The 27,416-nt window shown below is 47.5% G+C and overlaps 1 protein-coding gene across 1 annotated transcript; it reads right to left on the bottom strand.

Moving 5' to 3' along the window:
- Positions 1-25,266, bottom strand: TMEM278 (transmembrane protein 278). The gene is made up of 2 exons (XM_035119765.3): positions 24,081-25,266; positions 1-2,464 (listed from the first exon to the last, which is right to left on the bottom strand). The coding sequence occupies exons 1-2, from the start codon at positions 24,348-24,350 to the stop codon at positions 2,195-2,197; spliced, it is 540 nt and encodes a 179-aa protein (XP_034975656.1). The 5' UTR covers positions 24,351-25,266; the 3' UTR covers positions 1-2,194.
- Positions 25,267-27,416: the final 2,150 nt, after the last annotated feature.

The raw sequence follows: 27,416 nt of genomic DNA, 5'->3' as shown, positions 1-27,416 counted from the left end.
AAAATGATATTTAATATATAGGTAGAGATTGCAGGAACATCGGGTATCACATGGAAATCGTACAGGTAGAGCCCAGGACAACCACATATTTATACAGCAGGAGCTGGAAGAGTTACAGAGAACAGACAGCAAAGTTTCACACACCATTTCAAAGAAGGGGGGTGAGATTGTCGCTCCCCCTCCACCCCACTGTAAACGGGTTAAAGAGATGCACTTTAGATGAGCCAGAGGTTGTGCACATAATATGCATTTGCGGAAGGCGAGCGGATGGATCGTAGAATACTGCGTGCACATTTGTTTCTGTTAAAAGGTAGCGTGAAGATAGAGGAGAAGCCTCCTGCCAAGCTGGGCCTACTTTGAGCAGGGTGTGGGGAACCTTTGGCCCTACGCCTGTGGCTGAACTACAATTCCCATCATCCACCTGGCCATTGGACACGCTTGCAGGCCTAATGTCTGTGTGAATGGATCATGCATCCAGAGGACGTGGCCTCATGGGTTCTGGGACAGGAGTTCCTCTGAAGACATCAACCAGGAAAGCATTTCCTCCAAGGAAGAGTGTTTGCAAAACCATGGCAGTTCACAGTTCATTGGAACTGGCTCTCTGCACTTTCGGGGGGAAGAACGTCGGTTTCACCACATCCTCACAGCTATTGTGCATTTTGTTGCTCATGAAGGCAGCTACGTTGAGACCAAACATGCTTGGCAGTGGTGAAGACAAAGCATGTGGGAAATATAGTGGCTTTCTTTTTCCCCCAAAATGGCAGCTGGTAATTCCTGCTTGTATATTCTGGTTCTTCCCCAAACCTGAGACTCATATGACCTGTGTGGCAGTAGACGGGTTTGTTTAAACTAGGTGTGTCCCAGTTATGTATAAGCCATGTAGATGGGAGTGATACCTTCTCCAGAGAAGTTTAACAATCAGTTCCTCTTCCCAGGGAATTCTGGGAATTGTAGTCCTGCGAGGGAAATAGGAGGGCCTCTGAACGAATTTCAGCACCCTTAATAGAAAACAGCTCCCAGAACTCCTTGAAGGAAGCTGTTAATGTTTAAAGTGGTGTCATAGTGCTTTAAATGTCTGGTGTGAGTGTGGTATAACGTAGGTACTGTACATTGATTCTAATACTCTGAGCAGGACTTAATGGGGTACAACCCGAAGAATGGGATCGCAGCCTTGGTAATGATTCGAAATATGGATGACTACCATTAAAGGGGGGAGAGAGAGTTGCCAGGGTCCTGTCAGGTTGTCAGCCGAGGGGTGGCTGCTATGGGAGCAAAAGTCTGCTCTCTTGTGGGAGCTCCAGAAGGCAGGGGGTTCAGAAGACAGCTGTCCTGTTCATCATAGCCAGAGGAGCACTAGAAATAATATTGCTTAGCACTGATAGAACTTAAATCAGAAATTGTGACAACAGCCCTGCAAGGCGGAACACTCTTGCTATATACCCTCCCATGTTCCTCAGATGACAATAGGGATGTTCTGTTCTACATCAGTATCACTGCCAGTTAGTTGTATTTATTGATTAGTACTTGACCAGGAGGAAATGATCAAGCAGTGATACCGATGTAGAATAGAATGTGGGTGTTTTCATCTGAGGAACGTTGGCGGGTATGTTGTTATCCTTGCATGGGGGGCTGAAGTGAAGGGAGGGGTAGCTACCCTAAGGTGAGAGTGGGGAACCTCAGGACCAAGGTCAGAATGTGGCCCTTTGGGCTTCTCTATCTGGCCCTTGATACACACTGCCATACCCACTGCACCAATTTTGCCTTGCATCCTCCTCAAATGTTCTTGCCTGGCCTGGAATGTGTCCTTGAATTCTGATTCTTGCTTCCCTGGGTGGAGGTGTGTGAAGGCCGCTTTCCAAAGGTAAAATTCGCATTTGTTGCTGCACCCACTCTGCCCACCCCAGGAGGTTGCCCGGCAGTACAGTAGCCCTCTGGCTGAAAATGTCCCCCACACTCACGTCCTTAAGATGAACCTCAGCGTTCATGGTGAAAGCAACATGCTCCATCTCACGGAAAGTTCCAGAATCAATGGGAGGCCCAGCGCCCCCTGGTGGAAGGAGAAGAAGCCATGGAAGTTTCCTCTAGATGGGTCTAGCCGTGGCCTGCTTCTTCATTGCGCCCTTATGGGGAAAATGAGATTTGGAGGACCGGAGAGAAGGGTGTGCTGGCAAGCAGACCAAGGAGCGGGAAGCGCTTAAACCCAGGCCTTGACATGGCTGCCCCACTCCTTGGCGCAGCCGCACAGCCCCCCATCTTCGCACCACCGCCACTTCACGCCCTTGTACACGGCCCGGGCCCAAGGCTGGAAGCACAGGAAGAGGCGGAGGCGCCTGACCAGGCCGCAGTAGATGGCCATAGCCACCACGATCAGCGGAGACATGATGACGAAGCCGAGGATGATCAGGGCGGAGGAGCTGTTGTCATCCAGGATGGTCTTGCAGTAGGAGGCTGTGGAGTGGAGCACCTGCAAGGGGGTGGAAAGAGAGCGAGTCAAAAGCTGAGGCTGACATCGTGGGAAGGGGAAAGAATCAGGACCAGGGCAGTGTTATCCAGGCCGCTTATGGAATCATAGGATCATAGAGTTGGAAATGTTATCAGAATTCTAAGGTCTCAAATATAAATTAATTGTTCATAAATGTACAAGGCGAACAGCAATCCTGAAGCCATTTTGACTCTCCCAAATTGACCTCAAATATTCCTCTGCAAGGAGAAAGGAAATGGGAAAGCCTCCCCATTGTCTTTTTCCTTGCAAATCCTGTCTTAAGGCTATATTTGTGTATGAATAGGGTGAGCCTGCGACCTGGATTCAGGAACTAAAGTGTTAACCATCACAAAAGGATGGCCAGGCTGCCCAGGTAATGCAATCAGTGACCATTATCGGGTATCCTGGCAGACAGGATTTCTGCTGGAGACCGCCTCCTTCTGTGATGTAGGTATGATGTTTTGGGGGCTGGACTTGGGCTACAGGGTAGGCAATTTCAAAAGTCTATATAAGGGGCTTGTGCACCATTGTTTAGGGTTCTCTTCCCTCCTGCGTGTGGTGAGTAGGGACCCTGTTGCAACAGTTCCTTGAATAAAGATCAGGCTTACTAGCCGCTTGGCTTCTCAATATTCTCTGGTTGGCCTCTGTTATATTCTCCTACTGATAAGGAACCCACTTAAGGACTCTATACGGGCTTCAGAATACCCCATAAGGGAAAAGGAGCAGTTTTTTTCTTCTAAGAGAAGGTACCCTGAGGGTCATCTAGTCCAACCCCCTGCAATGCAGGAATATGCAGCTGTCCCTTACGGGGATTGAACCCGCAACTTTGGCATTCACAGTACCACGCTCTAACCACCTTTGCTGTACTTGCTCTTTGGCGCCTGCTGGAAACATTCCTGTTTAGACAAGCCTTCCCAGCTGCTTATCAAGTTAAGCTAATTTTAATCTGTTTTAGTATTTTAACTTTTGAAGCGCGGCTGTAACTTTCATTGATTTTACTGATTTGTTTTTTGTAGAGGTTGGTTGGTTGGTTGGTTTTTTGTTTTTTGCAATCAAGCAGTGTATAAATGATACAAAATGAACAAGTAAATCATTACCACAACAAATAATGTGTGCTCCACTTCTGCAACTTGCTATTGGCCACATTCACACCATACATTTAAAGTGGGGGGGGGGTAGCACTTCCAACAGCCTTGGCTGTTCTGGGTTTGTTGCTTAAGACCTGAGAGGACCAGGGTTCAAATCCAGTGTGGCATAAAAGTTAGAGTGACAGGCTATGACCTGGGAAAGACCAGGGTTCGAATCCCCACTAAGCCATGAAATTCATCGGGTGACCTTGGGCCATCTCTTAGTCTAGCCTACCTCACAGGGTTGTTGTGAGGATGAAATGAGGAGAAGGAGAACCGCATACACCACCTTGAGCTCCTTGGAAGAAAAACGTCGTCTATAAATATAATAAACAAGCAAACAAACAAACAAATCCCCCATGCAACCATGAAGAAATAGGGAAGAGGAGAATTATAAACTCCTACCTGGAGATGCCAGGGATTGAACCTGGGGCCTTCTGCATGCAAAGCAGATGCTCTTCCCCTGAGCAGATAATAGTCACTCTAATAGCCACCACTGTGCTCACCGAAAATTAATTTTCAGCTGTTAATTTTCGCCATTTGCAAAGCATTCATTTCACTCAGTTCTGCCCACTCCTTTCACTGCTTCTCTACACCCTGATGTCAAAAAGGTGGTGTTATTTGTGTCTGACGCCCTCTCTAGGTTAATTAATACTGAACAGATACTGTTAGAGCCAGAGGGGAGGAAAAGAAATGAAGTTTGATGTTGGAGGGGAAGGATGAGACTCAACCGATGAGCAAGGGTGAGGGGCAATCTGAGGGGCAATTCTTCCCTCTGTGCCAACCACATCCCTCTCTTTTGCCAATGAAAAGGCAGCTTCAAGAGGTAGCATTTATACTCGGCCAAGCAGGAAATTAGAAATGAAACAAGCTTGCAACAAACTGCGGCTCCAGCTCAAAGCTGATGCTCTACACAGTACTGTGGAACCAGGGGTGCTTCTGAATATCATTTGCTGGGATCTCCAAGTGTGCTTGTGGTCTTCCCATTGAGGCATCTGGTTGGCTACAATGAACCCAGGATGCTGAACTCAACGGGCCTTTGGCCTGATCCAGCAAGAATTTCTGAGGTTCCCATGGTTCCTAGCAAACACGTGAGATTACCTTTGGCCATGTCCGATCATCAATCTGTTTAGCCGGGATCTGGCAGTGGCTCTCCAAGGATTCAAGCACAAGACATTCCCAGCTGTACTGAAGAACCAGTGTGATGTCATGGTTAGCGTGCCGCATTAGAATTTGGGAGTCGTGGGTTCATCCCACCCACCCCAACCAGGAATCTTGCTGGGTGGCAGAGAGAAGTCCAGAATCAGAAACCAAAGAGGAGGGAGGCCAAGAGACGGAGATGAATCAGGCTGGTGAAGATGCCAGGGCGTTTTCCCCTCCTGCTGTGACCAGTTCCCCTCCCACCCCCACCCACCCCAGTATCCCAGGACTAGAAGAGGTTTGAAGAGGGCAGAGGAGAGACAGGAGTCTCAGATTGCTTTTGGAGGGTACCTGGGAGAGGAGGGGATTTAGGCAGCTGTCTTCAGCCTTCATAACTGCCTCCTTGAGGCAAGACCTACCAATAAGAGTTAACCTTATTTACTCCGTGTGATTTATTGCTGGCTGGCTCCATCGCAATGTTCCAATGAGGGAGAACCTCTAGAATAGGTGGAAATCAGGTCCAGTTAGGAGCATGGCCCGGGCAGGGAGTCTCAAGGGCCAGGCAGAGGGCCACATTTGACCTCACCCCCAGACCTGAGGTTCACCACCCCTGCCTTAATGCTCCAGGATCCTACCCCACAAGCCTGTCATCATGGAGTCGGGTTTCTCAGCATGACAAGCATTCCTCGTTCAAAAAGAAAACCAGGAGGGGGAAATAAGTGAGGTTATATGAGCCATTGTTCCCCAAGGCTTATCCATCGACTTCGATCTCATGAAGGGAAATGAAATGACAAAATGAAACTGCCTACAGATTGAGTTTCCATGTGCCCGCCCTGCCTCTTCTTTTTTCCCCAACAACCCCCTGTTGTATATTCAATCTCCAGCCTGCCAGCCTGCCCTGATAAATTGCCGAGAGAAGCTAGCAGTCATCAGATTAAAGGTTTAATTATCCATTATGTCTGCCCGGCCTGGTGACAGCTCCTCAAGCTCTTACCCAGGGAACAGGCCGGCAGGAGATTCAGGTGACAGCTCTCACCTGGATGGCTTCCCAGTTCTGCTCAAGGGGACTTGGGGGTTTCTCAAAAGGGTTTGAGAATTGGCCAGCAATGGCATTAAAGTCTCTATGCGTGTTCAGTAATAGAACACCTGCATTGCATGCAGAAGGTCTCGGGTTCAATCCTGGGCATCTCCAGGTAGGGCTGGGGAATATCCCTCTCTGAAACCCTGGAGAGCCGCAGTCAGTCAGTGTAGACCAGGCATGGCCAAACTTGACCCTCCAGATGTTTTGGGACTACAGTTCTCATCATCCCTGACCACTGGTCCTGTTAGCCAAGGATGATGGGATTTGTAGTCCCAAAACATCTGGAGGGCCAGGTTTGGCCATGCCTAGTGTAGGCAATACTGAGTCTGCAAACAGCTGCCCCCTCCTCTTCAAAAGTAGAGTGTGGGTATCTAACTGTTGGAGATGCAATAGGGATAATGCTTCTCTAAAACCTATGTTTTTTCATTGTCCTATATTGAAAGATTTTTGGCAGAAGGTAACTGAAACCATCAACAGAACTGTACGGAACAACCTTACATTTACATAGCAAAATATCCTCTTGAATGATATACCCAGCACATGGAACCTTACAAAAGGACAATACGAGTGGACCCTCCGTGCCTTGACCACAGCGAAAAGACTGACACTGATAAAGTGGAAAAATAAAAATGCGGCTCCCTTCTACGATTGGATTGAAGACTTATACAAACTCGCAACCTACGAACAACTTGCATATAAACGCAGACTTGCCATGGACAAATTCAATGATATTTGGAATCCATTCTTACAAATACTGTTAACAGGTTAAGATCTGGTACAGTAACAACCTTGTAAAATATACATCCCCTGCTGTGATTTTACCTGCTGTAAAACTATCCAAACCTCCCGTTTGGAGTTTGAGTTTCCAAGTAGTAACAGTTTGAGTTTCCAAGGGGAAAGGCAGGATACCCCGCAAGGTCAGGGCAGTGAGGAGGACACAGCAGTGAGAAGGAGTTGGGTGTATTTAACCTGGAGAAGAGATGGCTGAGAGGTGATACAATCGCTATCTGCAAATATCTGAAGGGCTGAAGATGGAGCAAGATTGGTCTGCTGCCCTAGAGGGCAGGACCCCAACCAACAGATTCAAATGACAAGAAAGGAGATTCTGATTAAACATTAGAAAGAACTTTCTGGTGGCAAGAGCTGTTTGATAGTGGAATGGTCTAGGTCGGAAGGTGGTGGACTCTCCTTCATTGGAGGTATTTAAACAGAGGCTGAATAGCCACCTGTCAGGGATTGTTTAGCTGTTATTCCTGTATTGCAGGGGTTGGACTAAATCAGGCTTCCCAACCTGCGGCCCTCCAGGTGTTTTGGCCTACAACTCCCATGACCCCTAGCTAACAGGACCAGTGGTCCGGGATGATGGGAATTGTAGTCCAAAACATCTGGAGGGCCAAAGGTTGGGGATGCCTGGACTAAATGCCCCTTGGGGTCCCTTCCAACCCTAAAATTCTATGATTCTACCATCCCTAGGGATAATGGAGAATCCCAACAGAAACAGGGAGCCAGTGTGGTATAATAGTTAGAGTGCTGCTGGAAGAAGACTTGAGAGACCAGGGTTTGAATCCTCACTCATCAATGAAGCTCACTTGGTGACTTTGGCTATGTGCGCCACCTTGAGCTCCCTGGAAAAAAATATGAGCTGTAAATCCATTAAGTAAATAAACATCTGATTTTCACTTATTCATTCCATGTCTGCACCAGAAATCAATCCAGCAAATACAATCGGTGACCACTGTTATTGTTCGTTCCAGTATGCAAATATGTACCGTAGTACATAATTGATTGCACTCCCCCTCGCTGCCCATTTGCACTATGTTTCCTTTGCAACGAGATGAATGGGGTGGAATAATGTAAATGCTACGTAATTAATCATGTGGCTTTGCTGCAGCCAACAATGAAGCGAATAGTCGACTTTTTGGCAGAAGGCGGATTGCAGCAGAATGGAAACACTGCTCCATGTCACGAATGGAAAATTATGCCTTCCTCCAACTACCGATACCACCCCTCTATACATTGCCTTCTGCTGCTTGCTAATTGAAAGGTTTGATGCCCTGCCCATCAGAGCCTATCCGCCTTTTGTCTTGCCTGCCCTCTTGTTCCGTGGCCAGTGTGCCTACGCTTCGCCTTCAGCTGCAAATCACGCAGGGCAAAGAAACAGATGCCGGCTTTATGAGCAGCGCTTTATGACTCAGCCTGAAATTAAAACTGTCTGAGTCCAAACAAGGCTGCTTGCTGCTGCTGCTGTTTCTTTTGTCACCCAAGAGGCCGGTGAGAAATGGAAATTCTTGTCTTGTCCCAAAACAAATGAAAAAGGGCTGTAATATTTGTCCTCCTGCAGGAGAGGTTGCCGAATGGGCTCGCATTGATTTGAAAGGCGTCCGCAGCGCCAGGATATTGGATGTTGCAAGGCAGGGGGGAAATTCCGGAAAGGGCAGCTGAAAAGGATCAAGGAGATGGCGCAACCCCCTGATGCAGAAAGGTTGCAGCGTTTGTGCCTTTTCAGCTTAGAGAGAAGGAAATGAAAATGACTTAATGGAGCAATTTCTCAAACTTTCTCCCTTTTTTGGAGCCCCTGCCCATAAGAACGCAAGCAGAGCCTGCTGGATCAGGCCAATGGCCCATGTAGTCCAGCATCCTGTTCTGACAGCAGTTCTCACAGAATACATCAATGCAGTGTTCAAAGTTCTCTTACTGATGCCACGACGTCTAATGAGAACTATTTTCCATTGCTTGTTTGAGAAACGGACGCCGAGGTCATTCATCCTGGCAAGAGGTTTCGTCAACAGCTATGAGCTGCCCTTGCTAGAAAAGGGAAAGGATGAAAGTCATCGGCCAAAAGGGAGCCCTTTTCAAAAAGCCAAGCGGTGATGACTGCTTTCCCCCTTGTTAGCTGAGCCAGGCTGGATCAAAGAAAAGAAAAAAGCCAAACTGAAATGCGAAAGGGCAAGCTAGCATCCTTAAGGGTAGACAGCCAGGACCCGCTTCAGAAGATCTCCCCTTGAGACTCTGAATGGTGCATCAAAGCTAGTCTTGATTGATAGGTAGGAGCAGCAGGGCAAGCTCCTTGAAAGTCTGCCCCCAGCTGGTGAGAAGGGGCAGCACTTCAGCGACACTTTACTAATGAGGCAAATTCATAACCAGTGGCAGATGTGGCCCAAATGCCTATTTCTCATTGTGTTTCCTCATGTTTCTGCTGCTTCTTTCCTCAGCTAACCTGCGTCAACAGTTTCTTGGTGACTCTGGTCAATTCCTCTGTTACTTGATTTTATTCAGGGGTGCTGTCAGAGGGTCGTCGTGGCTACTCTAGAGTAACTCCGCTTTTGAGTCCAGTTTGTCCTTAAAGACTTTTATTGCGCAAGATATTTACAGTGTAGAGGGCATATAAAGGGCCCCATTACCTTCAGTAGCTGAGGGCCTCATCAAACCTAAATCCGGCCCTGGTGTGTGTGTGTGTGTGTGTGTGTGTGTACATAACTAGATTAGATAGATCAGGCACCCCCAAACTTCGGCCCTCCAGATGTTTTGGCCTACAATTCCCATGATCCCTAGCTAACAGAACCAGTGGTCGGGGAAGATGGGAATTGTAGTCCAAAACATCTGGAGGGCCGAAGTTTGGGGGTGCCTGGCTTAAAACATCCCTAATCAGAAGCCGGCAATGGCGTACATCTGTTCCTACGTCAGCAAAGTAGTCGGGGCACCCCAAAACGCCTCCCCCTTGACCTGCGTCGCGGCGCTCTCCTTAACTCTTGTGCCAGAAGGAGCGATGCCCTCTCAGTTTCCTCCCTGAGCGGTCGGTGACAGGGCTCTCCAGCACCCCCTGAGCTCCTGCCTGCATCTCTCTGCCCCCCCGAGCTTTCCCATAGTTCCTCACTCTGATTTCTCTCTCCCTCCGAGTCTCTTCCTCCCCCTCTGGCTGCTTCAGACCCACTGCTGTTCTCTGTGCTTGGCGATGTGGACGTCAGGATGATGGGGGCTGGCTCCCTTTAGGGAGCGAGTCACCCTTACAGGTGCCAACTGCAATAAAATATTTGGGGGGGGGCACATAATAGATCACAAGACGGGATGAGAGTGTGGCAGCACTGGGAGATTTTCCCTGACGTCTCCTGAGGAGACTCCTGTTGAGAAACATCCCAGCTGCTAAGCCCTGCACAAACTGTGAGCTTCTCTAGCCATCCGGGGTGGTGGGGGGTTGAGGCATGACTTGGTTATAGAGGTTGCTGGGGGGGGGGGGCAGCAGGTGAGATATAAGACCCTAATAAGAGCTCTATCTAGTCCAGCAATGTGTTCTCACAGTGACCAAGCAGATTAATTAATTTGTTTGCTTGCTCGTTGCATTTATATCCCACCTTTTTCTCCAAGGAGTTCAATGTGGGGTACATGCTTCCCCCCTCCCCGCCCTCCTCATTTAATCCCCACGATAACCCTGCTGCGAGGTAGGTTAGGCTGAGAGGCTTGCCTCAGGTCATCCAGTGAGTGGGGATTCGAACCCTGTCCTCACAAGTCCTGGTCTCTCATTCTAACCACTATGCCACATTGGCTCTCATTGGCTCTCAGTGTAAATTTCCATTTGCATACCAGACTGGTTTCCACACTCTGCTCACAAACGCCTTCTCTGTTGTCTGTCCTGGCAAGCAAGAGGCACTGTGGGGGGTTTAAAGGCACATTCCAGTCAGGCCAAAACACCAGGGGACAGTTCTGAGGTCAAGGCAGACAGCTCCGAAAGTGGGATTGTGTATAACCACCCCGATAACATCACGGGCACAAGCCACCCCGAAGGCACAAAAGGCGTGCTTTGTGTGGGGCTGTTGTAGAATTATAGAATTCTAGGGTTGGAAGGGATCTTGAGCATCCTCTGGTCCAACCTCCTACAATGCAGGAGTCTCAGCTAAAGCATCCAAGACAGATGGCCATCCAACTTCTGCTGCTTGTATCCGTGCCAGAAGATGCAAATAGTGCAGGATGCAGAGGCCGCACTGGTCCCAGGAGCAGGCTACTGGTGGCATATTACTTCTCTGCTGGTCATCACTTTGGGCAGGTTCAAGGTTCTTGTGTTAATCACTTGGGCCCAAGCGGTGCCTCGATGACCACCTGATTCCTTATTCTCCACCTCGGTCATTGAGATCCCCTGGCTCCCCACACTCCTGAGGTTCAGTCAGCCTTTACTGGCGTTGAAGGCAATGCCCTGTGGAACTCCCTGCCAGTTGAAGCTGGGCAAGAATGATCCTTGCCTTATCTTTTTGCTTCTCTCGGAAAACTCAGGCAGGACTTTGAAATGTGATTTCCGCTTTCCCCCCAACCAGTTTTCAATTGATTTTTTTTAAAAAAAAATCTTGTAATTTTGCACATTCTATGCGGTCTCACAGTATTTTTCATGAACAGCATGGTCTATAAATATCTAAATAATGAAATGAAATGAAAAGGGTCTGGAAAGGGGCCCAGAAGAAAAGAGCAGATGAGGAGAAAAGGCGGCCTTGCAGGCATCTTGACTGATTCCTTTTCAGGGCTGCCTACTTTAGCCATTAGTCCAGCGAAAGGATCTGCTCATCAGGCAGAGCCTATTGCAGGGAGAGAGGAAAGCTTTCTCCTTCTTCGCCACCCTCTGCTTTGAAAATGGCAAAGGAGAAAAAAGAAAGAAAAGCCCAAAAGCACATCGAGAGAACATTATTTAGTGGACAAAAGCCAAGGTTTGAATAACCCTTTTCGAGCAGGATGGTCTGTTAGAGAGAGAATCAGGCAGGCTTTGAGAGCGGAGCTGCTAAATGGAGAGGGGGCTTTGGTTGATGTCCATTCCCCCCCCCTTGCTAAAGTGGTTGGTGACTTTTTAATAAAATAAAAAGGAGAAGGAAAACTCAGCAGCAGGCAAGCCTAAAGAAAAGAAAAGAATTATCCAGCAGTTCCCAAACATTTGTGGGCCACTGTCCCCTTGGCTCCATAAACTCATCTCCAGCCAATGCCCCCTACCCAATAAAAAGGGATTGTTCAGAATAACAGTTTAAATGACCCACTAAGTAGCTACCGGTAGGAGACAAGGGACAAGGAAGAATGAGCAAAGAGAGCCAGTGTGGTGTAGTGGTTAAGAACGGTAGTCTTGTAATCTGGTGAACCGGGTTCGTATCTCCGCTCCTCCACATGCAGATAGTCACACTTCATTGAAGTCTCTCAGCCCCACCCACCTCACAGAGTGTTTGTTGTGGGGGAGGAAGGGAAAGGAGAATGTTAGCCGCTTTGAGACCCCTTAGGGTAGTGATAAATCAGGATATTAAATCCAAACTCTTCTTCTTCTTCTTCTTCGGGGAAAACCGTGATTTGGAGCTTGGGGGCAAATCCAGAAATCAGGACCAAACAGTAGATCTAAAGGACGCAGCAAAGCTAGGAAGACTACCCAGTCCGAACACATGGCCTTTAATGGTCCTTTCCAAGGTGCGATCACTGTCTGAAACCCTGCAGAGTTTCTATCAGTCGGTATAGACAATACTGAGCTACTTGGACCCCCAGGTCTGACTACAAAAGGCAGCTTCCTATTTCCCCCAAACATCATGCCACTTCTCTGGGAAGTTCCTCCAGCCCCCCTGAACATTTCTCCACACCTTTCTGGCTGCTTAACAATAGGCTTCTGGGTTGTGCTGAGATGGTGGATGGGGAAATCTCCTGCATGACAGGTAATTAGGACCTATAAAATCTAGGAGAGCTTCCTTGTTCCTTGGAACACTGACAGTAAACAACCCCAACGAGGTAGGCGGTCTTGCTCCTCTGTGGCTGAGAAAATGTCAGCACTAACAAATATCCGGAAGGAGGAAGCTAAAATAAAATAAAATAAAATTGGGGGGGGGGTGAGGGACGGACAGACTGTACAGATTGAAACAGCATCGAGCTATTCCCTTACTCTTTTGAGTGGAGAGAGAGGGAGCTGTGTTTAGGAGAGCTAATTGTGTTTGAAGGGAGGCATGGCTTGTTGTTGTTCTTTCTACCCACTTTTCCTGCAGGTCAAAGAGGCGCAACAGGTTCTTGAAGCAGCTCTGAAACACCTGACCAACCTGTTCAGCCAAAGGCAAAAGTATGAAAGTTCTGCAGGGAAGGGGCAAGGGAAATTAAACTGGCCATCATCAACATATCTCTCTTTCTCTCTCAAGACATAAATAGATTAGGTAGGTAGGTAGGTAGGTAGGTAGATGGAAAGCTAGATTGATAGCAGACCCTCCAAGTGTCCCTATTTTCCAGGGATGTCCCTGATTTAGAGAAGACGTCCCGGTTTCTGATCTGATGCCAGAATGTCCCGCTTTTCCTTGTTGTTGTTTAGTCGTTTAGTTGTGTCCGGCTCTTTGTGACCCCATAGACCAGAGCACGCCACCGCTCCTGTCTTCCACTGCCTCCCGCAGTTTGGTCAAACTCATGTTCGTAGCTTCGAGAACACTGTCCAACCATCTCGTCCTCTGTCGTCCCCTTCTCCTTGTGTCCCCAATCTTTCCCAACACCAGGGTCTTTTCCAGGGAGTCTTTTCTTCTCATGAGGTGGCCAAAGTATTGAAGCCTCAGCTTCAGGATCTGTCCTTCCAGTGAGCACTCAGGGCTGATTTCCTTAAGAATGGGTAGGTGTGATCTTCTTGCAGTCCATGGGACTCTCAAGAGTCATCTCCAGCACCATAATTCAAAAGCTTTTCCTTAGAACGTCTCTATTTTCAATGGAGAAATGTTGGAGGGTATGGAGTTATCCGATCCCTGAGCCATCTGAAGGCAATCCTGTATAGGAATTTATGTTTCTATTGTTATAAGAATTTTGAGGTCATATATATATATATATATATATATATATATAATTGTTCATAAAACATGTACATGAATGTACAGAAACATGTCTGAAGCAGCACAGGAAGATAGGCCTGACTGACACCATTTTGACTCTCTCAGACCTGGCATTCCTCTGCAAGGAAGAAGGGGGGGGGAACCTTCTCATTGTCTCAGGAATTAAAATGATAACCCTGGCATCCTGATACCTGACTGCCAGACAAAAGGGTGTGATTAACTTGGCTGGGAAACAGGGAAATGTAAATATCTCTCAATTTTGTTGATTAGGTTTTGGGGGCAGGGGGCAGGGTCCAGGATGCTCAGATTACTGCCACCAGACCTCCCCGTTCATGATGTACCTATGATGAATCTAGGGAGGGGGGGTCTTGGGCTACACCCCTTCTGTGACATATGGATGATGCTTCTGGGGGGGTGGGCTGAAACCAATTTCAAATCTCTTTTTAAGGGCAAGACATCTTTGTTTGGGTCCTTCCTTGTTCTCCTGTGTGAGAGGAAGGACCCTGTTGCAACAGCGAAAATAAAAGTGCCTTGCTTCGTACGTCCTGGTTTGGTCTCTGTTATTTGGTGGGCAGGAGACGCTTAAATTCGTCTGCTTGCCTGGATCCTCGGGCTCTCCCTGGGTCAAGATCCATTTCTCTGGGTTCATAGGAACCAGTCTAAATTTTACAACACTATCTATTTTGGAAGCTGCCCAGAGTGGCTGGGGCAACCCAGTACGGTGTGTGGGGTACTCAAGGGTACTCAGTACTGGTAAGGTAAAGGGTAAAGGGACCCCTGACCATTAGGTCCAGTCGTGACCGACTCTGGGGTTGCGCGCTCATCTCGCATTATTGGCCGAGGGAGCCGGCGTATAGCTTCCAGGTCATGTGGCCAGCATGACAAAGCCGCTTCTGGCAAACCAGAGCAGCACACGGAAACGCCGTTTACCTTCCCGCTGTAGCGGTTCCTATTTATCTACTTGCATTTTGACGTGCTTTCGAACTGCTAGGTTGGCAGGAGCTGGGACCAAGCAACGGGAGCTCACCCCGTCACAGGGATTCGAACCGCCGACCTTCTGATCAGCAAGCCCTAGGCTCAGTGGTTTAACCACAGCGCCACCTGGGTCCCGTACTCAGTACTGGTACCTCCCCCCAAAAAAGGTTAAAAGTGTGGCACTTACTGTAACAACCCCTCGGCGAGTACTAGAACTTTTCCCCCCTTAAAAAGCAAAGCACTAATGATGGGCTGCTGCCAGGACAAACTATATTTTAATTGCTGGTCCTAAATGTGTTCTATGTATTTTATTCATTCTTTCTCACTAGTTTGCTCCTATTACTTTGTATTGTTATTTTTAAATGTTGTAAGCTGCCTTAAAGCCCACCTTGGGAGACAGGTGCTTTCTATCTATCTATCTATCTATCTATCTATCTATCTATCTATCTATCTATCTTTCTTTCTTTCTATCTATCTATCCATCTATCTCTCTATCTATCTATCTATCTATCTATCTATCTACAATTCCCATCATCCCTGACCACTGGTCCTGTTACCTAGGGATCATGGGAGTTGTAGGCCAAAACATCTGGAGGGCTGCAGTTTGGGGGTGCCTGATCTATCTAATCTTCTTACAGTGGTACCTCGGTTTATGAACACAATTGGTTCCGGAAGTCTGTTCATAAACTGAAGCGAACTTTCCCATCGAAAGTAATGGAAATTCATAAACCGAGGTGTTCATAAACCGAGGTTCCACTGTATCTGCACACACACACACACACACACACACACACACACACACACCAGGGCCGGATTTAGGTTTGATGAGGTCCTAAGTTACTGAAGGTAATGGGGCCCTTTATATGTCCAGCTGTCCTTTGTCAACAACAAATTGTCACTGTTTTTTTGTGTTGAATATATGCTATACGGTAATTTATGGACCTAATAGGTATCTAAAGCCATTTGCCACTGTTGCTGTATGTAAGTTTTATTTTATTTGTTTTTTATCTTATATTTTGGAAATGTACATCCAGGTTTTTTTTCCTTTAATTTTTTTTTTGGGGGGGGGGTTGCCTAGTGGGGCCCTAAGCTATAGCTTGTTTAGCTTATACGTAAATCCAGCACTCTCTCTCTCGCTCACACACACACAAACACACACACACAGAGGTAGGAAACCAATATGGCTCCCAAGCTTCTCTGTTTGGCATTCAGGACTCTTCCACATCACACATCACATGGTTCAGTGGTAAAGCATCTGCTTCCCATGTGACAGGACCCAGTTCCATCCCTGGAACTCCAGACAGGCATGGGAATGTTCCCTGCTTGGAATCCTGGACACTACTGAGCTAGATACCATACCCTCCAACATTTCTCCAGTGAAAATAGGGGTGTCCTATTCTATTATTATTATTATACCCTGCCTAACTGACTGGGTTGCCGCAGCCATTCTGGGTGGCTTCCAACTTACATAAAAACCTAATGAAATTATACAGGGCTGCCTTCAGATGTCTCCTAAAGGTTGTATAGTTACTTATCTCCTTGGCTCGATGGAAATAGGAACGTCCTAAGGAAAAGTGGGACATTCCGGGATCAAATCAGAAACCGGGATGGCTTCTGTAAATCCAGGACTGTCCCTGGAAAATAGGAACACGGATGGTCTGAGATACTGCAGTATACGAAAGCTTCCTATGTTCCTATATCTTCAGGGAAAGGCCGTAGCTCAGTGGCAGAGCATCTCCTTTGCATGTAGAAGGTTGCAGGTTCAATCCCTGGCCTTTCCAGGTAGGGCTGAGAGTATCCCATATTTGAAGATGGCAATACTGAGCTAGATAGACCAACTCAGCATAAGGCAGGTTTTCATGTTCCAACGGAACTGAATCAGGGAAATAGAGATCTCCCCACCCTTTGTAAACCCCGTGTATAATCAGAAATGGCTGGTTTGGTTATCGTAAGGAAATTTTCATTCACGCGGAAAACAAGCAACGCATGCAGCCACTTCTCCGCAGGGACTGATTGCCGCAAAACCCATCTCATTTGTTCATTTTATTAGCCAGCGACACTCTTGGATGCCCAATTGAGCAATCTGCCTCCTCCATGATGGCAAAGGCAAAGCCATCTCAAGGAAACGACCACAACCGTCTCCCAGGCGAGGGCTGGATCTGCAGCAGCAATCAATGCACAATTAATCTCCCGATCAACAAATTGCACTTTCGGCCCTGTAGGAGAGCCTGCTTTTCAAGCTATATGGGGCCACACAAACGGCTTTCCCTTAACCCTTGATCCCAGGGTTTGCTCACGAAACAAAACCGCACACTGAGGCCGTTGAAACACCTTCGTTCAGGCACTTTATTTAAGTTAGTGCCTCAAAGCTGCTTCGGTGCAGACGCTCTTAAATCAGTTCAAGAGTAACCAAAAAGATAAAAGGAGAAAGGAAGTCTTTAATCATTGAAGAGCTGCGGGCAGCTCCAGAGGCTTGAGAATTTGTGGGTGGGTGAGAGGCTGGAAAAGGATCCTGGTTTCGCCAGCACAGTCACTCTGCAAAGGGCACCTGAAGGAGGGGAAAGCTGGAACAGAGACCTCCCAGAGCCAGTGAAGGGCATGGCTAATAATAATAATAATAATAATAATAATAATAATAATAAGTTTTTTGTACTCAGTCCACCTGACTGGGTGTCAGGCTTCAGGGAATCGGCTCCCCCCCCCCTTGGCAGTAGATAAGCAGAACAAAGAGGAAGGAGTCTTCTTACCAGTTAGAAACTTTAATGATCACAGTGAGAGAACAAAGCATCTATTCCTTGGAATGAAGGCGCTCCCAATTAAGGGTTACACCCACTTCCTCCCTAGTCACCCACGTCACTACCCACTACCGTGTCTTGTAACCTGATCTCGCAACCACTGTGCTTTCTGTGCTGCCACCATATCTGCTCTTCTTGACCTTGGGCTGAGCAGATGAATACTTTCCAGAGACAGTGAATCTGTTAACCCTCTCTCTCCCAGTTCTTCTCCTCCTAACTCTTCCCCGTCCAGTACTTCCCAGCTTCTGCCTTCTGACCTATGTCCCTCTGCAAACCACTGTTCCAAAACTATACTGTCCTCCTGCTCCTGGGAAGATTCAGGATCCCGATTAGGAGCAGGGGGAGGGGGAGGCACCCACCCTTCCTCCTCAGTGCCACCCTCCTCAGCACGGTCCCTGACACTGGGTGGTGCGAGCCACTTTGGGCGGCTTCCAACAGAATATATACCAACACAATGGAGCATCACACATTAAAAGCTTCCCAATACAGGGCTGCCTTCAGGTGTCTATGGAAGGTCTTATAATATTTATCGCTTTGACATCGGAAGGGAGGGCGTTCTAGAGCTTGGGTGCCACTGCTGAGAAGGCCCTCTGCCTGGTTCCCTTAAACCTCGCTTCTTGCAGGGAGGGAACCGCCAGAAGGCCCTCGGAGCTGGACCTCAGTGTCTGGGCTGAATGATGGGGGCGGAGACACTCCTTCAGGTATAGATCAGGCCAAAGGCCCATCGAGTTCAGCACACTCTTCTTGCAGTGGCCAAGCAGATGCCTCCGGGAAGCCCACAAGCAGACCCTGAGCACAACGGCAACTCTCCCCTCCTGCGGTTTCCAGCAACTGGAATTCCGAAGCGTTACTGCCTCCAACCATGGAGCAAGAGCATAGCCATCAACTCCCAACATCACGCTTGCTGGGTCAGATGAGAGTTGTAGTTCAACAATATCCCGAGGGCCAAAGTGTCCTTACTCCTGCTGCAGATTTAAGAAAAGCAAGCATGAAAGTCAGAGCCAGGAGATGTGGGGAGGAATACAAATTATTATGCTATACATCACTTAAAAAAAAAAAGCCCACGAAAATAGCTTTGCAGTAATTACCAAACCTCTGTGACAATCTGGATAAATACAGTAACGTCTCGGCTGACAGGATCCTTCCCAGCGCTGATTACTCACTGCAGTTTTTTATTTTATTGTCACAATATTTCTCTCCATTTTCATGCCACCCTCAATTCCCCCCTCCTTTTTGCCAGCAGCTCTCCTGCTCTCCTGCTTTTGTCTGCGCTTGCCTGCACGCAGGCTGAAATCTCTTTAATTTCATTTTAATTAAGGCTGCTCCAAGCTAGATGCGGCCTCTGCAATTCGTCTATTCAATTAAACAGAGAAAGGAAGTGTGTGTGTGTGTGTGTGTGTGTGTGTGTGTGTGTGTGTGGGTAATATCCAACCACCAGCAGCAACCGCAGAAACAGAATCCACCCCATACCAGCGGATCCCAGAGCGCTGTGTGGGCTTCCTTCCCAGCCTCCGCTGGACAACCTGCAATTTATTCAAATTGACAAACTAATTTCGTTCTCATTAGGTATTCCGCACATGGGCTGTGCATGGATGCACACCTCTATGATTCTCCCGTTAAGGGGAGAGCTGAGAATATTTGGCTTCTTTTTTCCCTTCATCATTCTGCCTTGGGGCTGCTGAGGAGCTTGTGCTTGCCGACTCAAGTTTTGATAGTCCTCAGATTCCTCCCCCCCCCTTGTACGACAGTTGCGGGGGGAAGATCAGGCTTCCCTACAAATGTGGCCCTCCGGTTTTCTCTCTTTCTCTGGCCCTTGGCCCTCTCTTCTCTCTAGGCCTTCTGGCAGTTCCCTCACTGTGACCAGGCAGAGGGCCTTTTTCGTAGTGGCACCTGCCCTGTGGAACACCCTCCCACCAGATGTCAAGGAAATAAACAACTATCTGACTTTTAGAGGGCATCTGAAGGCAGCCCTGTTTAGGGAAGTTTTTTTATGTTTGATGTTTATCGTGTTTTTTATATTCTGTTGGGAGCTGCCCGGAGTGGCTGGGGAAACCCAGCCGGATGGGTGGGGTATAAAGAACCTATTATTACGGTATTATTATTATTATTATTATTATTATTATTATTATTATTATCATCATCATCATCTAGGAGGCTCTTCTCATGTTAAAGGATTCTGAAGAGTATTCAAGGATAAACGCCGTCCCCCAACACATGCATCCTAGACCATGACATGATAGAAGTTTATAAGATTATGCATGGCATGGAGAACATAGATTAAGGAAAGCTTTCCCCCCTAGAACTCATAGCCTCCCTAGAACTCCTAGAACGTTAGATTTCAGGGCAAACAGAAGAAAGGACTTTGTCACGTAGTGAGTAGTTGAGCTATGGAATTTGCTTCCCCCAGGAAGCAGTGAAGGGCCACCGACCTGGATGGCTTTAAAGGGGATTGGGCAACTTTAAAGCTATTATCAGTGGCTACTGGCCATTATGTAGGGACGCAGGAGGCGCTGTGGGTTAAACCACAGAGCCTAGGGCTTGCCGATCAGAAGGTCGGCGGTTCAAATCCCCATGACGGGGTGAGCTCCCATTACTAGGTTCCAGCTCCTGCCAACCTAGCAGTTCAAAAGCACATCAAAGTGCAAGTAGATAAATAGGTACTGCTACAGTAAGGGCGTTTCCGTGCGCTGCTCTGGTTCACCAGAAGCGGCTTTGTCATGCTGGCCACATGACCTGGAAGCTGTACGCCGGGTCCCTCGGCCAATAAAGCGAGATGAGCACCGCAACCCCAGAGTCGTCTATGACCCCCAGAGTCGTCTATGACTGAACCTTTACCTTTGCTGGCCATTATGGCTATTCTCTGCCTGCTCGGTTGGAGGCTTCTGAATACAAGATGCTGGAAACCTCAGGAGAGGAGAGGGCCCTTGTGTTTGGGTTCTGCTGGAGGGTTTCTCATCAGGACATCTGTTTGGCTACTGTGAGAACAGGATGCTGGATTAGATGGCCCATGGACCTGATCCAACAGGCTCTTGTGTGTCCATTAATTTGCAACTCTACTCTTTGTTTGATACAGCCCAGTGGGGATTTACTTCCAAATCAACATGCATAGGACAGCACTGAGTCGGTGTGTTTACTCATGCTTTCCTGAGCCCTGATGATTTCCGTGGCATTATTTGCCAATAAAAGGGGAATCCTGCTCAGCATAAGGACGGACCAATCTATACATTTCCGTTTCTCATTTTTCCAGCCTTAAATCAGTTGATCAGATTTTTGCATCAGTTTGCAATTAATAAAGCAAAAAGTCCCCGTGAAAGTTCACCTGCATTTAGTGGCTTTAAAACGAGAACTAAGCCATATTTTTGTGTGCATGCACACACCCTTCTTCAAAGCCAAGTTTCAGCTTCTCACACCCCATCTAAGCCAGAGCTTTGGTCCTGCCAAGTTTCTGTAACCTAATGAACTGCTAGAACAGAAGAGTGTGGAGCCACAGAATGAGAAATGTCAAAACCACATCCTGCAAAAGGTGAGTGCATGCCGGCAAATTGGCGCTGTCCATTGCTAGCTGGTGCTGAAAACTTGAAGCGGTATTGGCTTTTTTCCAGAGCTCTGACTTCGACCATGAAAGCTACTTCATACCGGTAAACCCATTGGCTTCCAATGGAGACTGGCCCCTTAGTATGGTTAACTGGTCCACCAACCTCAGTCTGTCCTCAGCCAGCCCGCATTTGCTCGCCTTCTTACTTGCATCCAGACCAAAAGGATGGTGTTTGACCTCCTGAGTTTCAATGTTGCCTTGAGCAGCAGAACTAGAATGAGTTGCCTCTGCATATTAGTGGCTCTGACTCAGCCAATCATTGACTCTGGCTCCACCCACTGTTTGGGCTCCCTGCATTCTGCCCTGCCAGCCCACAATGGGCCCCAGCCAATGCTTCCTATATTATTTATTATTATCGTTATTTATTAAATTCATATATGGCCCTTCGTCCAAAAATCACAGGGCGGTTTACAGCATAAACATACAAAATGACACATATAATGATATGTTAACACAATGAAATTCAACACACTGGAAACCAAGCCATATTAGGAAGGGTTGAAGGAGTTGGTTATGTTTAGTCTGGAGAGGAGAAGACTGAGGTGATGTGATAGTCATCTTCAAGTATCTAAAGGGCTGCAAAATGGAGTATGGAGCAAGCTTGTTTTCTACTGCTTCGGGGGTAGGACCCGAACCAATGGATTTCAAATAACAGGAAAGGAGATTCCGACTAAATATTAGGAAGAACTTTCTGATAGCAAGAGCTGTCTTCCGAGCTATCCCATCCCAGTGGAATGGGATAGCTTGGAAGGTGAGGGACTCTCCTTCTTTGAAGGGACATTTTGAAGCAGAGGTTGGATGGCCCCATTCCCTTCTAGAAGATTTCCAAGGGCCGCATGGCAGTGGTGGGCAGGGCTAGGGGCAAAAGTGGGCAGAGGCACAAATGTAACTTTTATCTTTGCCATTTCAGCACAAACCAACACACACCTCTTTAGCCTCCATCCAGGCAAGCAGGAGGCTTTATCAGAGTCCAGCCTGGCAGGGCTGCTAGGGTATGTGGCTTGGGGAGTGTTCCAGGGGCCAGCTGGAGAGGCCTGGAGGGCCACACTTGACCCCCAGGCCTGAAGTTCCTCGTTCCTGTTTTAAGAAGCACTGCCTCCGAGCATGTTTTAGGCAAGGGAGGAGGCCACTGCCATCAACACTGCCTTCTCCATGATCGATACGCCTCTATGGTGTCTCCCGTTACCCAACATGTTCTTCCTAAACTAAAGCAGCGTCATGCTAAACTGAAAGCACCGAAAAAATGTTTTACAGAAGATATTTTTTTATAAAAGACCCACCATAACCTGTCAATAGGGACCCAGGTGGCGCTGTGGGCTAAACCACTGAGCCTAGGGCTTGCTGATCAGAAGGTCGGTGGTTCGAATCCCTGTGACGGGGTGAGCTCCCATTGCTTGGTCCCAGCTCCTGCCAACCTAGCAGTTCAAAAGCACATCAACATGCAAGTAGATAAATAGGAACCGCTATAGCGGGAAGGTAAACAGTGTTTCCATGTGCTGCTCTGGTTTGCCAGAAGCAGCTTTGTCATGCTGGCCACATGACCTGGAAGCTATACGCCGGCTCCCTCGGCCAATAATGATGAGCCAATAATGATGAGCGCGCCAATAATGATGAGCGCGCAACCCCAGAGTCGGTCACGACTGGACCTAATGGTCAGGGGTCCCTTTACCTTTTTAACCTGTCAATACAAGGAAAATGAAACCATTATTATTATTATTATTATTATTATTATTATTATTATTAGAATTTATATACCACCCTATACCCAGGGGCCTCTGAGCAGTTCACAGAATAAATTCAAGATATAAAACCACAAAATACCTAACAAAAATAAAAACAGCAACTCAATAGCCCCCCCCCCCCAAAAAAAAAACATTTGAAAGGGCATGGGATGTAAATCTGATCAACCAAAGGCCTGGTTAAAAAGAAACGTTTTTGCCTGGCGTCTAAAGGTGTATAATGAAGGCGCAAGGCGAACTTCTCTGGAGAGAGCATTCCACAGACGGGGAGCCACTGCAGAGAAGGTCCGTTCTCCTGTTGCCGCCCTCCAGACCTCTCGAGGAGGAGGCACATGAAGAAGGGCCTCAGAAGATGATCTCAGGGTCTGGGTAGGTTCATACAGAAAGAGGTGGGTGGTCCTTTCCCCCACCATTATGTTATTGGACTACAGCTCCCATCAGCTCTAGCCACTATAGCCAGTGAGTAGAGAGTGATGGGATTTGTAGTCCACGAACCTCTGGTGGGGCCAAGTTGCTGTTGGAACTCCCTGCCACTTTGGGGAGTAAGGTATGTGGCCTCCCACTGGAGCCTCTTTTGAATGCAAAGACTTGTCCTGGGGACACATGAAAGAATAACACATACTGTGGGGCACCTGGGAGTGTGCAGAGGGCACACCTTTTATCATTTAGTTATCACGTCCTGCCCGCCTCATCCATCCTTTTATAAATGTATGGGTAAAGTTAATGCAGGATTATACCACCCTAGGAAAAAATGCTTTGAGAACTTTATCAGCCATTCTAAGAACAGTTGGCCAAGGGTGGGAAATCTGTGCCTCTCAGATTTCAACTCCCATCAGCCCCAAATGGCAGAGCCCGTGGTATGGGATGATGGGAGTTGTAGTCCAGCTATAAAAGTAAAGGTAAAAGACCCCTGGGCGGTTAAGTCCAGACAAAGGCGACTGTGGTGTTGCAGTGCTCATCTTGCTTTCCAGGTCATGTGGCCAGCATGACAAAACCGCTTCTGGCGCAACAGAACACCATGACGGAAACCAGAGCGCATGGAAATGCCACTTACCTTCCCGCCACAGCAGTACCTATTTATCTACTTCCACTGGCATGCTTTCGAACTGCTAGGTTGGCAGGAGCTGGGACAGAGCAACAGGAGCTCACCCCGTCGCGGGGATTCGAACCGCCGATTTCCCAATCAGCAGACCCAAAAGGCTCAGTGGTTTAGACCACAGTTCCACCCGCATTCCTAGTCCAGCTATATGGGGCAGGGGAGCACCATGTTGCCTAACTCCCTGATGCAAGGTAAAGGGATTGGGCTTCCTAACCAGAAGCATCTGCAAGTCGCAGGTCACTTACCCGGGAATGGCACTGGAACCCAAAGTAGACCACCACGATGGTGGGCAGGAGCACAATGGCAAAGATGGCGGCCATCAAGAGGAAGTTCAAGAGGAAGGCCAAAGAGTTCATTGCTGCCACCAGGCATGTCCAGGCCCAGCAGCCACAGGTGCTACGGCGCTCCATGGGCAGCAGCTGATCATCCATGTTGTAAGGCGGAAGTCCCTTGATCATCCGCGATGTGTCAGACAGGCTGTCCATGTCATAGTCATCCATCTCCTGATCAGACATTTTTGAAAGGATCAAACAGTGCCCCCAGCCACTGAAAAATCTCTCTTTTCAAAAAATCCCCTGCTCTTTTCTGCCCTGGAACACCTTCGGAACAGAGAAAGTTGTTGCTAATGTAGGCTTCTCAAAAGAATCTGTGTAGGCTTCTTGGCAGGATCTGGCTGACCTCTGCTGGATTTGATGGGCTTTGGGTTTGGTCCAGCAATGCTGCACTTCGACGCAATTGGCCAACCCCAAGCATTAAATGGAACGGGGTGGAGAAGACCTACCAAGAGTCCTGGTGGACATTTCCAATGTCTGGTTGTCCCCCAGCCTCCTTCCCACAGAAGTTGATCTTTGCCCTGGGCTTTGTCCAGATCTTCTGTTCAAGCAGAGGTGCTCTAGCTGGAAGTTTGGGAAGAGAGGGAGAAGACACACATTTGAATGTGGGTTGTTGCAGGCATGCTTTCCGCTGGGATGTCTCGGTCTACAGGAGTCCCCGCACTGTTCTGTGACAACCCATGATGCTCAAATCACCTTCGACACAGCCTCTTCAGAAGGAGAGATCTAGCAGTCACCTTTGCAAGAATAAATCTTTGGACTTCAAATCATTCCTCCTCTCTCTTTCTCTCTCTTTTCTGCAGTTCCGAAAGGCAGAATTTCTCTCTGCAAAAGTTCTTTCCTTCTTTCCAAAATCCCCCGGAAACATCAGCAGACCAGATTCTTTGGTTTGTTCAAGGATCCCAGCGATGCACAGCAGTGATCACAGAAGGGCAGATCCTGAGTTTAATGGGAGGGTGTTGCATCTCCCTGCCTTTAGTCTACATCAGATGCTTCCTCACTGCTAGCCAGCTCCGATCGCTGTGCAGTGCTTCAGGGTTTGCAGGGAGTTTCATTGACTCTCTCGCTCTCCCCGACATCTAGCCAATCATTGGCAAGCGCTGCTCCTCAACCCCCCACTCCCCTCCCCAGTCAGCACCACTTACTAAACACAGTGCCATCAAACCAGGCCATTATGAACTCAAGTACACATATTGCAGAAAGAAAATAAATAGATCAGCATTTCGTTTTCATTTCACTTTTAATTTGTACACTGCCTTTCCATGTTGCTATACGCAAGGCAGCGAACAAGCCACAAAATCTGCAAACAAAGGTCACACATCTGATAACAATCCAATCCAAAGCAAATAAGTCACATGACTTTAAAATAAACACACATCAAATAAAGTAACATTCAACAATTCATTTCGAATGTAATAGTGCACAAGAACATTAATTCTCAAAATACCAGCAAATAAGAAACAGAAATTCACTCTTGGTGATTACAACAAATCATTACTAGACTGTAATTAAAAAAAAATAACAACCAAGTCACAAGACCTAAAAGACCGCAGTGCATAAAAGATCATGTAAAAAGATTGAGCTGAGCAACCAAGTCACACAGCTTATAAAATTACAAAGTGCACTTGCATAACTGGTCAGTTATGTTTGCCTTAACATCAGCTTGCATTAACAGTAAGAATAATCCAAGAATCCAAATTTAAACTATTATTATTACTACTATTACTACTATTAGAATTTATTTGCTGCCTTTCATGTCAAGAAGAAATATCACAGCAGTTCACAAACAAACAAAAGCCAGCTAACAAGGGTAAAATCAGTTCTGAAAATACAGCTACCCGTAAATAAAACATCTAGTAAAATAACTACCGTTACTTTACAACTTCCATAATTAAAACATGTCCATTAAAAAACATGTCATTAAAACAGTGTAACAGTTAACAAACAAAGCAGGAGACAGAATAGTGGAATGGTTGAGCTGGGAGGGACCCAAATCTAGTTCAACTCCCTGCAATGCAGGAATCACAGCTAAAGATTCAAGCCAGGAGATAAGGAGATAAGCAGGTGTGTCTTTAAGGGCTGGTGGGATGCCAATACTGATGAGGCTTTTTGCATTTTAGCTGGCAGGGCATTCCACAGCAATGGTGCCACCAATGAAAGAGCCCGCCTCTCTGTTACCGGTCATCATCAGGCTGTGGCAAAACAAAGTGGGTGCCAGCTGGGTGTCCAATAGATATCCAAACGAAATTGATTGTAAGATAGAATTGAGTGTTTTTGCCTGGCTGGAACATGCCCCTGAACTCTGATAGTAATTCTGGCTTGACTGGATGGAGGAGGAGAGAGGAGTGAACACAAGGACATAGGAAGCTATCCAACTAGCTTGGCATTCTCCACACTGACTGGCAGTGGTCCTCCATGGTTTCAGGCAGGGGACATTTCCAGTCCTGTCCAGAGATTTTGGGGATTGAACCTGGGACCTTCTGCATGCAAAACAGATCCCCTGCCATGCAAGTATGACCCTTCGCAAAGGAAAGTAGGAAGGTGCCTTCTCCAGGTGTTAGTCCACCTAGCTCAGTATTGCCTGCACTGACTGGCAGCAGCTCTCCAGGGTTTCAGACCAGAGGTCTTCCCCACTCCTAACTAGAGATAGAACCTGGGACCTTCTGCATGCAAAACAGGTGCTCTGATACGGAACTATGGCCATGTGTGAGTGCATGCAGAAACTTGCCTAGTGTACAAAACAAAACTAGGATGTCAAGCTGACAATGGGGTGAAGGAAATGTGTCCAGGGAATGGGGCGCTAATGGCATAGCTGCCAAGTTATCCCTTTTTTAAAGGGATTTTCCATTATGCTGAATAGGCTTCCTCGCGAGAAAAGGGAAAACTTGGCAGCTATGGCTAATGGAGTCTTGGATCCCACCATGCCTGCAGAATCTCACTCCATTTTTCGTCTTTTTCTTGCATCTTGATGTTGTTTACCCTCCAGCGTCAAGTTATGGCGGTGGAGATTGCCAAGTTATGGGGGTGGAAATGCAGCTTGCAAACCTGCCAGGAAGAAAGTAAAAAGACACTTTTTCTGGGAGCATGGAAAGTGTTCCTGCCAGACTTGTGTGAAGAGAACAAGAAAATATATGGAGGGGCTTTCATGGTCCCTCTGAATCTTCCCAGGAGCAGTGGGACAGTATAGATTTGGAACAGTGGTTGGCAGAGGGACATAGTTCATAGCTGGGAAGAGCTGGGTGGTGAACA

Source organism: Zootoca vivipara, chromosome 6 (genome assembly GCF_965207765.1).
Source record: "Zootoca vivipara chromosome 6, rZooViv2.hap1.1, whole genome shotgun sequence".
Lineage (NCBI taxonomy): Eukaryota > Metazoa > Chordata > Lepidosauria > Squamata > Lacertidae > Zootoca > Zootoca vivipara.
Note: the sequence above shows the minus strand (reverse complement) of the source record. Positions and strands in the feature narration are given on the sequence as shown.

Coding starts and splice junctions, on each gene's coding strand:
- TMEM278 (XM_035119765.3), bottom strand. CDS start 24,350: ATGTCTGATCAGGAGATGGATGACTATGACATGGACAGCCTGTCTGAC. Junction 2,465..24,080: donor GGTTCCAGTGCCATTCCCGG/GTAAGTGACCTG, acceptor ACCCCCTTGCAG/GTGCTCCACTCCACAGCCTC.